The sequence below is a fragment of the Rhinolophus ferrumequinum genome, chromosome 18, assembly GCF_004115265.2.
Source record: "Rhinolophus ferrumequinum isolate MPI-CBG mRhiFer1 chromosome 18, mRhiFer1_v1.p, whole genome shotgun sequence".
Taxonomy (NCBI): domain Eukaryota; kingdom Metazoa; phylum Chordata; class Mammalia; order Chiroptera; family Rhinolophidae; genus Rhinolophus; species Rhinolophus ferrumequinum.
This window is the reverse complement of record NC_046301.1, coordinates 35,583,545-35,600,005: the sequence shown is the minus strand read 5'-3', so window position 1 is coordinate 35,600,005 and position 16,461 is coordinate 35,583,545. Positions and strand designations below refer to the sequence as shown.

Here is a 16,461-nt window from a genome sequence, read left to right as displayed (position 1 = left end):
TTGGGTGGACAAAAACATTCAGTCTATTTGTGAGTGTACTATAATAACAATGTCTCATTCTAGTGTTAGAGCAGAAATTCTTCCATTTTTAGCTATGGATAAAACATTTATTGATCATCCAGCTGTTCTGCTTTTATAATCATACTGTAAATCTTTCATTGATTAAAAATGAGTAAAATGTTTGATTAATAAGGTAGTCTGGTTATGGAGAGTTAGTGAACTTGTACAAAACACAGCAATCATCAATTTCAAAGGATTCACAGAAAGTAAAATATAATTTAACTCAATCACTTCAATCATTATGGAATGAGAAGGTAAAATAAAATAGTTAACATGATACAAGAATAATACATATATATCTTTTAATTTGGGGTTAAATTTTTTTCAGGATTTGGCAGTTTAAGAAATACCATTAATGTGTCTCAGTAATTAATTGTAATGACAAAAAATAGGAAAGTTATATTCTGTACATTCAAGTTTAATGATCACAGATTCCCCATATTAGCTATCATTTATTTTCCCTACAAATAGGATATTGTAAATTTTCTGTAATTTCTGAGGTCTTAACACTTTCAAATTTCTTCTTCTTTAGATGAAGACATTTCTACCAACATGATGCTTAGTCATAATTTTTGTAGTGTTTCAGTTTGAAAATAATTTCAGACATCACCAGCATTAAAATGTACCTCTTTTATGATAAACTAATAAAGTGTCTGCTACATGGTAGATGAATTTTCTTGTAGAATATATTCTGTAATCAAGCATTTTTCTTCATGCATAGTAACTTGGTCCACTGGCCGAACAGCTGAGATAATGGTAGGAGGGAAGAGAACAGAAAACCTCGCTGACCACGTGGGCAAGCGGCACAGCTGGCACAGAAGAATTAGATCTTTCTTCAGAAACACTTGTCATGTGTTCCCCATTGCATGTAAAAACCTTGACAGCTAGAATTAGGAATCTTCTTAAGTCTCTGAGAAAACGTTGTTCACCCCACCAAAAGCCTAAATGGAAGAAGTGTGCAGTACCTGTCAACATACTAATCAGACTTAAAACCACAGGCACTGATCACGTTACGGGTCTCCAATATGCATCAGCTTTATATGAATCATGATAAGTTTCAGGAAATAGACGCTGTACAGCATTTACACTGAACAACAAAAAGTCCCCCAATTTTGTTAGACTTCTATGCATAAGTGATTTTTTTACATATTCACTGGGATTCCTATTCCATAATGAACTTGAAAACAAGAGTCAATTTAAAGAAAACCCACTCCATCGGTAGTGAGAATTTTTTTGAAAAATTCATATTGCTGTATCAATCTTCATATATTTTTTAAACTTATTTTTTATTCTTCAGTACCTTAGGAAAATTGTTAGTTTACCCTTGGAGTCCATTTTACCTAGTAGTGTGAATGCAAGTGGTGCCAGCTGTAATCCAATTGTTAGTTCAAAATACTTTAATAAGCCACTTAACACATATGTATATACACTTTCTTTAGTATGTCAATTCTAATGGTCCTTCAAACCATAATTTACTGAGGCAATTAATCTGCTAGTTTGTTCGTTTTTGTTTTGGCTTGTTTAACAAAATAACACATCCCTTATTTAATGAGCTATAGCCCTAGGGCATCTCAGGGCCTGGCGGGGGCGGGTCAGCACCTGATTCACCTGACTTCTGCCAGGTGACAGAAACCATGCACTCAAAAGGGTATGCACCTCTTGGCATATAATTTATGTGGTATCAGGAGAACCCCAAATTATTGTAAACCTCCTTTATACAAATACATTTATAATTTTAGTTTTGTGTTGATAGCAAATTTTATTGTGGCAGGACTAGCTCGCATTTTCAACTCAGATCAAGAACCAATGTGGTACTACTTTTAAGTAGTAGAGTTTAAAACCTATCAGCAACAGAATATGCTACTGCAGGAGGTAGTGAGCGCCCAATTTGTCAGATTTTCAAGCAGGGCTGAACTACTACTTGTTAAGCATGCTGTAGGAAAGCTAGGTAAACCTGATAACCTACTTATTTTGTAACTCTATGACTGTATCCTTTAAAAATCACTGATTAACATTAAGCCTTACCTCGCTCCTTTGATTAAGGCCAATGCAGAACATGGCATTCCAAAACCTGCAGAAAAATTTAGCAACTGTTTGTTCTGGGTTTGAAAATATGCACCGATCAAAATTATCATGTTAGGACAAAACTTTCCTATTTTCTCTTTCATGAGGACACAGTTATTAATGGTTTCATTGATGCCAGCATAATTTTCTTAAACCCTTTATTGCTTGAGAAAATCTATGGATGGTTAGTTACATGCGTGGTTTACTAAGTAACTCACTCAGTACTTTTGGTTGCCTCTTTAGTCTACGGTAAAATAAGGAGAGTAAAATACTTTCTGCCCTTTTCATTGTCTCACTTTCCCATTTGGTAGTCTCCTTTCTTGTTTCTGCTTACATGTCATCCACATCTTGTCTTATGTGAGAGGAATGTGGCTTTCGAAGCTTCCTGATTGTCAGAGAAACCTATGTACTTAGCATGCTCTGATTTGACCTAGATTTGGTGTTGTCTAGGTGTTTTGTGGCAGATTTACTTTTCCCATGGAAAGTTCTGGGTATGTGAGTTTCCTGATTTTTAGATTCTCTACAGTAAGCTTGACGTTACCTGTTAAAAATTATTTGTTGATATAGATAAAAATAAGTTGCTATAAAGTTTGTCAGGACAGAGTTAAGGTTTCTAAATTTGGATCAAGTATGTAGTTTTACATAAAAGTTATTTAAGTTTTCCTCTTCTCCCCAAGATACGCCGCAGATGCAAAAAGTCAGGATAAGAACTGACTACAGATTTCATATCATTGGAAAGAGTAAATCAGGGCACAAAGACATGCCTTTCAGGTGGGACACGACACACATTACGCACACATGTGCAATCCCTTTATTAAAGCAACAATCAAAATACAGGATGGATCACATAATTTTTTTTCTACTATAACATCAATTTAAATATTACTCATTTGTTTCCACCTTTAAATTATTTTTAAAAAGTGAACACTTATAGTTCACAAAATTACCAGTTTGACATTTCCGCCCAGATAAATTTTTTCATCTTATTTTCCAATTTTAACGAAGGCCATCCAGAACTAGATATACAGCAAACCAAACATAAATATAAGCATCTTCTTTGACCCAAACTCACAGTAGACAGATCTATGGTGTCTGAGAGATGCATTTGAAGGCTTTTGCTACTGGTTAAATAAAAATAATTTTTGCCAAAATATTCTTAGAACTATTTGCTTTCTATTTTTATATTCTCTAAGAGCTTCAGTTTTGATTGTGGTATTCTAAGTATCAGCTGCCTTAAAAACGACATCTCTAAAGAATCTCAACGATCATTATCACCCTCATATGACATTTTCTTGTATAACAGAAAATCACTCAGTCTTTTGGAAAACATAATAAGCAATTCTGTTTTATTTGATTTTTCCCCCACCACTGATTTATTTAATCCAAACCTGATTAATTACTGTAGAAACCCTAAAAAGTCATTAGGAAAATGAACTTTATCTACTGAAGGAGTTTTAAATGAATAGATGAACCTAAAAAGGACTAATATCTTGAAGATATCAGGTGCTCAAAGTATGTGTAAGAATATACAATGAGATTTAGTAGATATTTAAAGAGTACCAATAAATTAGTTTAAAAGCAAGGATAGAAACAGGGATAATAATCTTAAGGGACTGTCAAAAGGGTATGTGAAGACAGGTACAGGATAGCATTGAACTGTGCTAAGTATAAAATGGAGTATCTGAAAGGTAAGTTAAATATTCCATTTTCTTACCAAATTAAACACTGGGAGGAAACCCCCATTACAGAATCACAGAGGCTACCAGTTAAGAGTTTCAGCACTGATACAACACTGTATTTCAATCTGCGAATAAAAGGTGTCTGATTTGTCTCTCTAAAACAGTTCTTCCAGTGGTTGGGATTGATGTTTCTATAGTTAAGCTGATTTGTGTTGGCTGCACTACACTGAGAGTGTACCTGTACAAAACACGCAAATATTCTTTGTGCCTCACATTTTCTTCCTGTGTTAGAGAAGTGAGCAGGTCCTAGATCACCAATAAATAACAATCCAAGCATTAGATTTAAAACAAATTATCAGTCCATTAAATAACTTACATAGCCATAGTTCAGTTCAGTCTTTTCATCAAGTTGTTTTCTTATCTCACACTTGCCCTTTCAAGGGAAGCTTAAACAACATAGACAATTAAAAATGAAGCAAACAGTTAAAAAAAAGAAAAAGAAGGGAAAGGGATTCCAGAATCCATTGTGAGAGATGTCAGGCCTCTTAGCCTTTTGAAAAACGGAATGCATCTGAGACAAATCATTCTGGATATAATGACATGGCACAATAATGTTTGGGATGGGTTGGAACAATCAGATATTTTAAGAATGATTTCTATATGCTATGTATCACATTTGGTTCCTAGAGATTTTAGTCAAGTATTAGTATTTCTTTTTGCCAAGTATGATATACAAAAAGATGACAATAGATGTGCCCTAAAGATACGAAAATATAATATATTAAACAAAACCATTATAAATTACATAGATTTTCAGTATAAAATTTTTTTTCCATTTAGAATAAACACCATCCAAGTTTACAGATCACCTAAGTGAATTAAATATGCACACATATCTGAATCATTTTCAGAATTTCAAGGAAAAAAATTGCTAGAGATATGACGAGATGACACAGAAACCAGAAATTGTTTGATTTTGAGAATGACTACATAAGACCCAAAGGACATGGTGTGGGATTTAGTCTTAAGCTTTTAAAACTGCCCAAATGAGCCTGACATGTGTGTGTGCACACATGTACACACATTCAGCCATACTTCTATGAATTTCTATGAAGCTGAACAGTTTATCTTTAAAAATCAGCTGAAAGTCACGAGGTCTTCTACATTTCATGTTCTAGCAGGAGAGTCTTTCTCACTTTGTAAAGAAGCTGTAGAATGGATAGGAAGAGTGTAGAATTTCTGGAAGGAGATATCTCCACTGTAAGCAAATCTCCTTTTAGGTTGGCTATTATTATATCAAGAGCTTTTTGATGTTTTAAAGAGGGGGAAAGTTTTGAAAAAATCTATATAATCTCTCCAGTCTAAAGAAGCTAAAACCAAAATTGCATTATTCTTTGGTCACACATTTCTGCTCTTGCTTCATAAAAAGTCTGCCCATTTTAAACTTTTTACCCCTAATCAATGTCTAGATGGAATATATGTCTTCTATAATTTCCATCTGGAAATCTGCACATGGGTTTGGGTAGAATAAAACTGAATAAAATGGCAGAAAGCTCACACAATATCATAAAATGAGCTTAAGTCTCTGTTGTTGTTTTGGACGTATAGATCCATGGTAACAATTTGTTGACCTCGATAACAAGTGGAAAATGTTTATAGTCTAAGAGTCGGAGATAAGTTTTTTCTGTAACCCAAATATATAAAATCCCAGTCCAGAGAGCCCAACCTGAAGTCATGGTTTCTCTTGATTGCTCATTACTAATTCCTTTCTGTGACCATCCAAATCACTTCTAACTAGATGCTAACAGTTCATTCCTGACCAAAAGATGTCTAATTAAACTCCCTGTCTTTCAGATTGCCTTCCACACCAGTTATTTATGATTAAAGAAACCCATCAAGGCCGTTTCTAAAGCCAAACCCACTACCCTCAGCTATAGAGCCAGATACATTTGCTGTCAAGCTTAGAGAGCAAAAGCATCCAATCTCATGTACCTACTTTTGCTCCCAATGTGGCTTGTCTCTTCCAGCCCATCATGGTGCCCATCATGGGAGATTACAGACTTTCTATAAAATTGTAAATGTCTGGGCTAGAAAGGGTCTTGTGACCCATCAGGTACAACTCCTGTATTTTGCAGATGAAAAAAGATTAAACCTCTGAATAGGGAAGAGTTGTCCAAGGTCCATTATCCAGATAGTGACAGAGTGAGACTTAACATCTGTGTCTGCTCTCTGATTACCAGCATGGCCCACATAACCTCCCATGGCATGACCCCAACACCTGACGTGGCCATGACCCTTCTAACTACTTAAAGGTAGGGTCTCCCTTGCTGCTAAGTGCAAATGAAATAAAACTACTCATTCTCCCCACAATTAAATCTAAACTGGAGATTCTTTTTAGTTTAGATTAAATCTAAACTAATGATTTTTTTGTGGGGGAGAAGATCCACAACTTACTAAGATGCGACGATTTTTCTAAACCGATCCTCTTTGAGTAAGTAACGCAGCACAAAAAAATGTTAGGTGAATCCAGAGATAAAAGGGAAAATCTTTCAAGTAATTGTGAAAAAGAGCAAGGATGATAATATTGGTGTGGTTCTGTGAGGGAGTGAGACCATTTAAATGGTGCTCCGAGCTCATCTCGTCCTCCCCCTCTTGACAGATAAGGAAATTGAAACCCAGACTTGCCCAAAGCCAGGCAGCTGGTACTGGCATAGTCAGGTAAGGTGTTGGCCTTTGGATGACTAATTGTGTCTTTTGTCCATAACATCATTCTGACTTGCATATAACTACATTTTTCTGTGAAACTAAAAAAGGATTCAGTTAATTTTGGAATAAAATTTGCTGGTACAGTTCCCTATATTATTATCCTAAGCTTTCACTCCCCCTTTGAAGACCAACAAGTTAGCCATACAGTTTTTAAGTGGAACTAGTTACATGACTTTACAGATGCTTACATTTGCTGTCTCAAATCAAGTGTTTGAGTCACCCGATGGCATATGGTCCCTGCACACCCTTCTAAGGAAGCCAATATTCTACAACCTACAGGGATTCATTGAATGCCTCTGTCTTTGGAAGCAATAAATTTTCTAGATAAAGAATCAGTCTTTGTTTGCAGGATGATGTTACTTAAACATAAAAACAGCAGTTTTCATGGGTAGTACGGGTATATTGAACCTTTGACAATATCTCCTGATATGTCAGTTGAGCTCAGAATGAGACAGGTAAACACATTTTTATTTGGCTATTAAAGTGCTATTCCTGGGCAAAGTTTTTCTCAGTTTCACGACAGCAGCTTCACTGGAAACAAAAAAGCAATGTATGAAAGCGGGCCTGGGAAATGACAAAAATAAGGAGCCTAGTAACTACTTTGGAACACTACAAACGACTTGTAGATATCAGCCTTGGTACCTGGGACTGATCCCAAAGCCTCTGAGGTAAATGTTCTAGGGGAAAATAAGGACAAAGTGGCAAAGAGGACTAAACCAGAAAGAGCCATTAGTATTACTATAACAACTACTACTCCATCATAAAGGAACAGTGAAAGGAATAAAAACTGAGAAGAAAGTGCAACAAACCCATATACGTGCATTTGCTATTATAGCAGACCTATTAATTTTTTAAAGGAAAAGCAATGCAGTGTGCATTGGACAGAGCTCGAACTCAGAATTTACCTTACAGTAGTGTACTCTTTGCCAAAAGGGCATCACCAATTAAGGTATTTGGCAGAGAATAGGCTCTATAATTTGTATCACATGGACAGATACCGTCTGTCCAATATTATCAATTCTGCACCCAGATGTTTCCCACGTCCTTTTCTACTGGGGAAATTCCAGTCACATGAACTGCACGCAGATGTTTCCCTTTTAAAATGGCATCACTCCTACCTAAGGGATGAGAGTCTCCTGGTAAGGCTTAGCGGCAAGTGCGTAACTACATCTGGACTACAGGAGCAGCCCCTGATTTTCTTGATATGCATAGCTTTTCGGAGTTGATTTTAGACATGGCTTTCATAAATAATGCAGGTGTTTCTGTCATGTGCCTCTGCCGGCTCTGTCGTTTCCAGGTGAGCTGGCGGCAGGACTCTATCTGATACCTCTTCAGGCGTGGGCTCCTCAGAGGTCAGCTCCGTGGATGTCACATCCGTAGAAGGCTCCGCAGTTTCTGGGGAATGCTCAGCAGACGGTTCTGTCTCCTCTTCGTCTTTGACTTCAAGCTGTCCCCCCTCTTGGTCGTCCACGTGATCTTTCTTGGCCTGGGGATGAACGGACACCTTGATGGCAATCTGCTGAGGCTGTTCGTGCAGCGATGAGGCGTCTGAGTCGGCGGTGGGGGAATCGCTTCGCTTCAGAGAACTGCGGATCGTGTAGACCTCATCGTCCCTGTCTGTGGTCTCCTGGCCTTCAGGAGTGTGCCGGACAAAATTCTGGCCCTGCTCCTCCAGCCCCACCACTTCCATGATTTCCTCCATGATGGTCCTGCAGTTCATAATGAGAGGAGGCAGAGGCACGCTCCTGGCCAGCTCCTCAATGTAGCGGGCGAACTCCATGGTTTTGAACTGGGTGACTTTGGCAAGCTCCAGGGTTTTGGCTGAGGTGATGATGGGGATCCGCTTGGCGATCTCAAACGCCTTCTGCAGCTTCTCGGCACCTTCGGTCCTGAAGAACTCGTTGATGGCTTTCTCAGTCTTCTTCAGGTGGCTGCTCATCATGCACAGGCGGGTAATGTTGAGGACCATGACGATGGTGAAGGCCACCAGGCAGACCACCATGTAGTAGACGCCCATGTCTCCGGAGGTGAAGACGACGCGCAGGGTCACTGTGTTGTTCACGGTGCCGTAGACATTAGAAGCCACACACGTGTATTTACCTCGGTCTGAGAAAGACACTCTCGTGATGTTGAGGAGGCCACTCTCGTGCATCTGCCATTTTCCTGTTGGAAAGGAGAGGAGAGAATTCAAGAACGGACCTACAGTTGCCATTGAAGTGACAACGCACGCACACATTACTGAAAAACATCGACTACTAATGGTAACGACAGTGGATATTTACTATGCACCACACGTAGGGGACATGTAGGACCCCATTTAATCTTCACAACAGTTCTGTGGGGTAGGTATAAACTCTAGCCCCATTTTATAGGGCGAGAACACTGAGGCCCAGTTAGATTGAACCACCTTCCCAAGGTCACCAATTGGGAAGCAGTCGAGCTAGAAGATGAACTACCTCAAGTTCAAGAAGCTGTACTCTTAACCACCAAACCATACTGTGTAATTCCAGTGAGAAATAAGAAAAATAAACAATCTGGAAAATACTGTTCTCTTACTAGAGAATTCCTTAATGACAGCATCCGATGTTCTAAGCTGCCCGACAGCCTGACTCTATTGAATATATGTTCACTAGGGAGTTTAATGCTTCTCAGAATATAGCTTAGGATCAACATAAACTCTGGAGTAAATCGATTAAGTTATAACTATTTACATGGGTTTCTCATATTTGAGATTGAAGTTATCCTTTTATGACCTTAGTTAATTAAAATATAGTTATGTCATTAATTTTGTGACTCTACAATGACTTGTCTATACTACTTAAAGTTGCAAGCTAATAATGTGAAGATTCAGAGGCTGGGTGTGAATCAGCATCCCTTTGTTTTAGCCTCGCAATTAAATTATAGACTCATCAAACTGAAAGTAAGCCTCACACTATAGCAAATGCATGTTGGTAAGTGCCCTTCTTCCTTCCCCCTCTGGCCTGGAAGGCACCTAGTATTGCCCTAGAAAATGAGGTTCTGAATCAGATGAAACTCTTTAGTTGGAATTAAGTCTTTGTGTACCTTAGGTTTCGCTTCTGGGTCTCGGGGTCTGAGCCTTTCTGAAATCCTACCACTTCCCTACTATGTCCTATGGAGAGAGGAGAGTCCAGGTCAGACCTGTTGGGAGTTCTGAGGAGCAGAGCAGGTAGACATTTCTCCACCAAAGCACTCTAGTTCCCTAAGCCAACGAAAGGAACCTCTCCTGAAAGATGGGGAAATTTAACATGCAGTTTCCTTTTAAGTATTTATTATTGCATCGTCTTTTTTTATTTGTTGCTTCCCTTCTGGTAGTGACTGTTAATTCTAATGAAAAGTCTGGTATTTCCAAAAAGCAATAAGCAAAATGTTCCTTTTTTTTTTTTTTTTAAACTGATGAGCACATAAGTGACCAGGGTCTTAAGGGACTAAGGAATGAGGCAACAACAGCCTTTATGCCGGCGTTGTCTGTTACAGCATAGTGACGATATTCCAAGGTACAAACCTTTACAGAAACAGATGGAGAGATGAGGTGCCTTCTGGGGCCTGAAGTCCCTCCTGCTTTGCTAGCTGTGGTGATTCTGGCAGGATGCCTCTAGTAGATGCTGTCACATTACTTTGCTTTCTGAAAGAACATCTGTGAAGAGTGGTTCCTGGTGTCCCTAAGTAACCCTTTTCTAACAATTCAGCCAGTGTATTTTTCCCAAGAGTAGCAAACACTGGTTTGGAAAATCGAATGAATTTTCAGTCTCTGTGAAGGTGCATGAATAAACAAACCTAGCACCCAGTCTGTGCAATTTTCTCTCATTCATTTGGGGCAGGGTCAAGCCTTGCACACCTTTCATTCCCTGAACCTGAATTGTGATACTTCAGCTGCAGATTTATCCAAATGTATACTAATCAGAGGCAAGGGAAATCATCAATTCATTTCTTAAATTTTGCATGTTTCATTAAGCAGACTAGAGCAGGCATAGGGGAAAAATCTCTAGTTGACTGAAAGCTTGTTATAGCTATGGAAGGTATTGGGTTCCAGAGAATTACTTGTAGACTATACTTGTAGTAGTTTCTCATGTTTACTTTATTTCTTTTGTTGGAAAATATAAACAGGCAATAGGGTAGAAGAGGGTGAGAAGGTGAGATGAACTTATTCACCTCCTAATCTCCCTAAGGCAACTCTTTTAATGGAGGAATTATCTGTAAATACAAGGACAGAATAGTCTGAATCTGGGCGTAGAAGAACAAAAGCAGAAAAGAACACTAAATTAAGAAGGCAGACATCTGATGGTAATATAAACAGCTTTCTCCTCACACCTACATAACAATTTTAGTGATAATTGTATTCTAACTATTATAGAAAAATGAAATGCAAAACTACGTATTAGTTACAACATACCAAATGCTTTCTTCTACCATTTCTTTTTTGAATGCATTTATTTGACCCAAATTGATCATATATGCCAGGGAGCAAGAACTCAAATGCTCCTCCTCTACTGACTGTTTAAAAATGTTTCTGAACTTGAATTTTATAGTTATTTTCAGGCATTTTTGTAAGTGCCTACTGATATGTATTTATCTATCGTGGTTCCAAGCTATTCAATTCAGATCGCAACTTAGACATTTCAGAAGTTTCTTGTCACGTGGTGAAAAGAAGCATAGGTTGGAACCAAACACAACCTTATGGTGACACTTGGGGCTCTTTATGGGGGAAACTGTGAGATTTTCAGCAGATAATTACTTAGGAGCATATTCTACTTCCTTAGCCCAGGACAGTGGGTCCGTAGACTGACATCTTTTATGTACTTTACCCAATCATTAATTTAGTTTGTTCCTGAAGTCTGAAGCCCAGCCATGTATCTGTGAAGTGACTGTATTAGCTAACTGTAAACTATGACAAAAATGAATCTATATGTTATAATCCTAAAACACTTGGGTTATTACCAATAATCTGAGCTGCAACACCCTAGTTAAGTGACTGAGACCACATCTCTCCCTGGCAGCCATTTCCTGTTTCCAATCTAAGACAAGGACACTAAGACATTTCTTTAGTTTTCAGTCCTTTTCTAGATTCCTCTTGAAACAAACGTGATATTTATTTTATGGATGAAGGTAATATTAATGATACTTTGGCTTCCTCTCAGGTATGATATGACAAAATGAATATATGACCTGGATTAAACATTCTATTATCAGATTACAAAGCAAGTCTTTGAAAGCCAATACACACACAGACACACACACACACACACACACACACGTCAGAAGAGCTAATATTCCAACCTCAAAGGTGATACACGCCTATATTTCTTCTTTTTCAAAAGCTGATACGTTCATCCCTTCCCAGGAACTAAGACACTAAATATTTCCTCTCAGCCTCAGCTTGACCTTTCATCAATGATAAAGATTTGTGCTTGTTTTATTACCACATGCAGCCTGAAAACTATGAAGTTGGCACAGATTCTGCTTTGGGCGTCCTCCCACATCAGCGTGGGGCCCAGGGTCATGAAGAATTTCACATGGTACCCACCCACCCGGGACGCTCTCGACAACATTTCCTATGCTACACATCACCACCATTCCCCTTAGCCTGTAACTACCTGGCCCTGAGACTCATTCTGGAAGGGTCCTGACTTCAGCTGTCAGAAAGTTAAAGAAATAAAAATACCCACAGTGACTGTCACAGGAAACCTTCAGTGATATATACACAAAGCGGGTCTACATAGTCCTGTTCCCATGTATTTTACACTGTCATTGAGTGGGAATGTCAGAGTTATGAGTTAAATTGTCATTAAGCTATATCCCTCCAGCAGAAATAAAAACCTAAAATGTCAGCAGCTAATGCCAAGTCAGTTCTACATGTAATGATTTCAGAGGAAATAAAAGAGGCAGATGTTTAACCATTACTTTCTGACTATAAAATGAAAGATTAAGTGTAAAAATATTTCCCCGACACTCTTGATGGTAGTTCACTTATATCCTGTGCCTTGCTCAGCTCCCCCCTTTGGAATGCTCACTGCCCCTCCATCCGTTCTTTTCCCACTCTGGTCCTGTATGGTGACCAGACTAACAACTGACACAGGCAGCAGGAGAAAGGCTACCGCAGCTCTACAGGAGACTAGAGTTCACCCAGGAATCCGTCTCAGTCTCCCGCAAGAAACTCCTGGCACAAGAATCACATGTGGAAACCTCCCCCGCATAAATAGAGGTGTGGTGGTGACAGTCTGTCTTTTGCATAAAGAAAAGCGAACAGATGTTGTTTCTTAGCTACACTGCAGTGTGTGCTATGCTGCACAACAAAGCTGACATTTTTAGAAGGGCAGTGATCTTATTTTATATTGTGCACGCATGCATTCAAAAAATATTATTGAATAAATTGTCTATATACAGGTTCCATGCTAGACTGTGCAAATACAAAGATGATCCCTGTGAAAAGGATCCAGCCCAAACAGGGACACAGACTCCCTGCAAACCACTGGGGGGTCATGTAGCCAATGTACTGTGGTGGACACGGGAACAGGAGGACAGACTTCCTAGAGAGGTGTGAGGTGCTCTCCAGGGCAGGTGGGGGTGGTGCAGGCAGGAAGAAGCTGGGAGTAAAGAGAAAGAACTTTAAAAGCCAGAGAGAGATGGTGTGTGGGGGTGGGAAGGTCGGGTGGGGGTGGCATATGAGCAAAAGAGGGAACCCAGTGTATGCTGCTGTCGCCGACAAACCATTTTTAAAATCAAGAAGGGGTAGAGCAGAGACAAAACTGGAGAAGAATGTGGGGTAAGAATGTTCAAGAGCTTAATATATTCATCCTGCAAGAGAACAGGAGGCCCTCATTTTACAGGACTTTCCCCCTGACCTGCCTTATTTCATACCTTAAGGTGCCTTAGGACCTTCCCACATGCTCCCTCTCTGCCTGGAAAGCTTTCCTCCCTCCCCATCCCCAAGCCCCCTACCTCACACATTCTTAGCCCCGTTAAGACACCACCTTTACATCTCACCTTATTCCCTGAGAAAGCCTTCTCTGACCCACAGTTAAATCAGCGGAGAAAACTTGAAAGTCCAGAAACAGATGCCAAACACCATGTCTACTGAAATTCTAAATCTTTCCAGCTTTTCCTGAGGATCACTGAGCATTAAAAATGAACATTATACCCAAATGCTAAGCTTTTAGACTTTCCCTCCCTCAAATGACTTATTAGAAGAGAAGGATTTCTTTTTCCTTAGAAATAGCTTTCTGTGAATGTGTAAACAAAGTTATGTATGGTTTGTCTATACCCCCAATGAGTGGTAATAAGATTAAAACTGTTTACAATCCTATTTAGATACAGGGTGAAATCAAACAATATGGTGAATGTCTAAATAAAAAAATATTATTACAGTAAAAGACACATTGCCATTAATCCCTCTCAAAATACTCCCCCTTGCTTCAAACACACTTATCCCATCATTCTTGCCACTTCTTGAAGCAGTTCTGGAAGTCCTCTTTCGTGAGTGTCTTTTAGTGGTGCTGTCATGGCTGCCTCGATGTCCTGAATTGATTCAAAATGTTTTCTTTTAATGATCATTTTGACTTTGGGGAAGAGCCAGAAGTTGCATGGTGCCAGATCCGGTGAATAAAGTGGATGAGGACACACCATAATGTTTTTATTTGACAGAAATTGCCATACCAGAAGCGATGTGTGACACAGAGCGTTGTCATGATGGAGGATGAAGTAAAGACACTCACGAAAGAGGACTTCCAGAACTGCTTCAGAGAGTAGCAAGAATGATGGGATAAGTGTGTTTGAAGCGAGGAGGAGTATTTTGAGGGAGATTAATGGCAATGTGTCTCTTACTGTAATAATTTTTTTTTAATTTAAACATTCACCATATTGTTTGATCGCACCTCATACTTTGGCTCTTAAGCACCACACACCCATGCTTTTCAAGGAGGAGAGTTCAATCTGGCAAAACAAGTAGGTTATTTTCCTGAAACCAACTCAAAACTTTTCAGGTGATGAGAGTTCCAGTGAATGTTGATGCAAACATGAAATACAACATTCACTTGAATAAGTATCACACTAAATTGACAACTCTTCAAGTAAGAATAAAATGCACGTGTGGCTTTGTGGCTCTAAATGTGGTACTTATTTTCCAATATGTGAAATACAGGCCACAGAAGAGAAAGGATCTATGCCTTTTTACTAAACATAATTGAAAACCAATTTAGCCCTGCATGGCTGCACCTGTTACAGCACTTCTGCAGTCGATGACAACTCCTTGAAGCCGCTGCAGAATCAGGTTGTAAACATTGCAAGCTGCAAGGGCTCTTGTGCCCACCCTCCCCAATCCTCCCAAGGGACCTCTTCAAAGAGTACTAGGGCAGCTCTAACAAGCTATTTCCTACATAATGTGGAGCCAAAGTAGCCTAGGATAACACAGGCTTAGCTGGGCTTCCAGCTCAGGAAGGTGGGGGTGGAAAGATTGTGCCATTGTTAAGAGCCTGCACTTCTGCTCTGCTTAAAGGTAGAAATAATATCTAAAACGAGCCTCCTGTCTTTTCATTTCCTGGTAAAGGAAATATCTGACACTCCTACTAATTTGATCTGGTAATCTTAATTTTAAAAACAGTGCCAAGTACTTTTAATTCCATGTAATTCCATGTGGGCTAGCATTAGTCTTTTCTGACAGTAGCTGTGGGTCTTCCAAGACAAGAGGACCCTACGCTAGGGCTCATATAAATAGCTTCCATTTTGGGAATCTCGGCTGTCATCCTTATCAGAGACGGATCTGGAAGGGTCTTTCCATGGCTCAGACTAAGGCATTCTGGGCTCACATCCCAGATGCAGCACATCTCATTAAGGAAACACTCTAAATGGTGGTTAGCTGCCAGGTTGGATCTTAATATGACTCAATTTGGAAAATAAATCAAAGTACCACAAATTAAACCCCTTTTATGGGAAAACACATTATGAGTTCAAACAACTCACTTGAAGATCTACTTTGAAATGATTCGTTAGTTAGCTGAAGAGTGCTTCTTTGGAGTAGACTAAGGTTTCCCAACTTGGGCACTACTGACATTTTGCCCTGGATAACTCTTTGTAGGGCTCTAATCCCGTGCATTGTAGGACGTTTAACCGCAGCCCTGGCTTCTGACTGCTAGAGGCCAGTAGCATACTCCCTCCCCTGCCTTGCCCTCCTCCCTCCAGTTGTGACAACTAAACTGTCTTTAGCCTTTGCCAAATGTCCTCTGCGGGGAAAATAGACCCTAGATGAAAAACCACTGGGTTAGGCAAATGTAAAGTTCATCCCGTGCATAATATACTTTGTAATTTCCACATACGCTGTTTTCCAGAGACAGAACCATATTTGATATCAGTGGGCCCTTTGTACACAAATGTGTGGTTCTGGGAAAGGGGAAGCGACATGATTTCCTTTCTTTACAAAACACACTATACTACAAAGCAGAGATTTAAGCACTTGGAATCTAGGATTGTGACAATATACTTGTAGGACAATATTACCCATAGCAGCAGTTGCCACTTCGTGACAGCTTGGTATAGTCCAGGTACTCTACTGACCATTTAATACACAATCGTTTATTTAAGGCTCACAACCTCACCTGGTAATAAAAAGAATTGTCTCTATTTTACAGCTAGGAAAACTGTGGCTCAGAAAAGTTAAGAAACTTGTGCAAAGAAAGACTATTTATTATGTGCTGCTTCTGAATTGCCAAAAATATTTTCATAGTTACATGTATTTTGTTTAATGGCTTTTTATAAGTTGGTTTTTTATCTCAAATATTTAGAATGCTAAAAGAGGAGTCAGTATAATATTTTCCTAAGTTAACATTCCACTTCATGCTGATCTTAGAGGCCGAGGATAATTTACATTTAATGCTGTGGAAAC

At 39.1% G+C, this 16,461-nt stretch overlaps 1 protein-coding gene across 5 annotated transcripts in view; it reads right to left on the bottom strand.

Annotated features, from left to right (window-relative positions):
- Positions 1-465: 465 nt before the first annotated feature.
- Positions 466-16,461, bottom strand: part of MFAP3L (microfibril associated protein 3 like) — a 40,976-nt gene continuing 24,980 nt past the window's right edge. For 4 of the 5 annotated variants that reach the window (XM_033133652.1, XM_033133655.1, XM_033133653.1 and 1 more), the window contains one exon: positions 470-8,732. In XM_033133652.1, coding sequence (XP_032989543.1) covers positions 7,798-8,732 — 935 coding nt within the window. In that variant the 3' untranslated portion in view covers positions 470-7,797. Of the gene's footprint in view, positions 8,733-16,461 lie in introns of all 5 variants that reach the window. The other variant, XM_033133656.1, reaches the window with a different exon arrangement.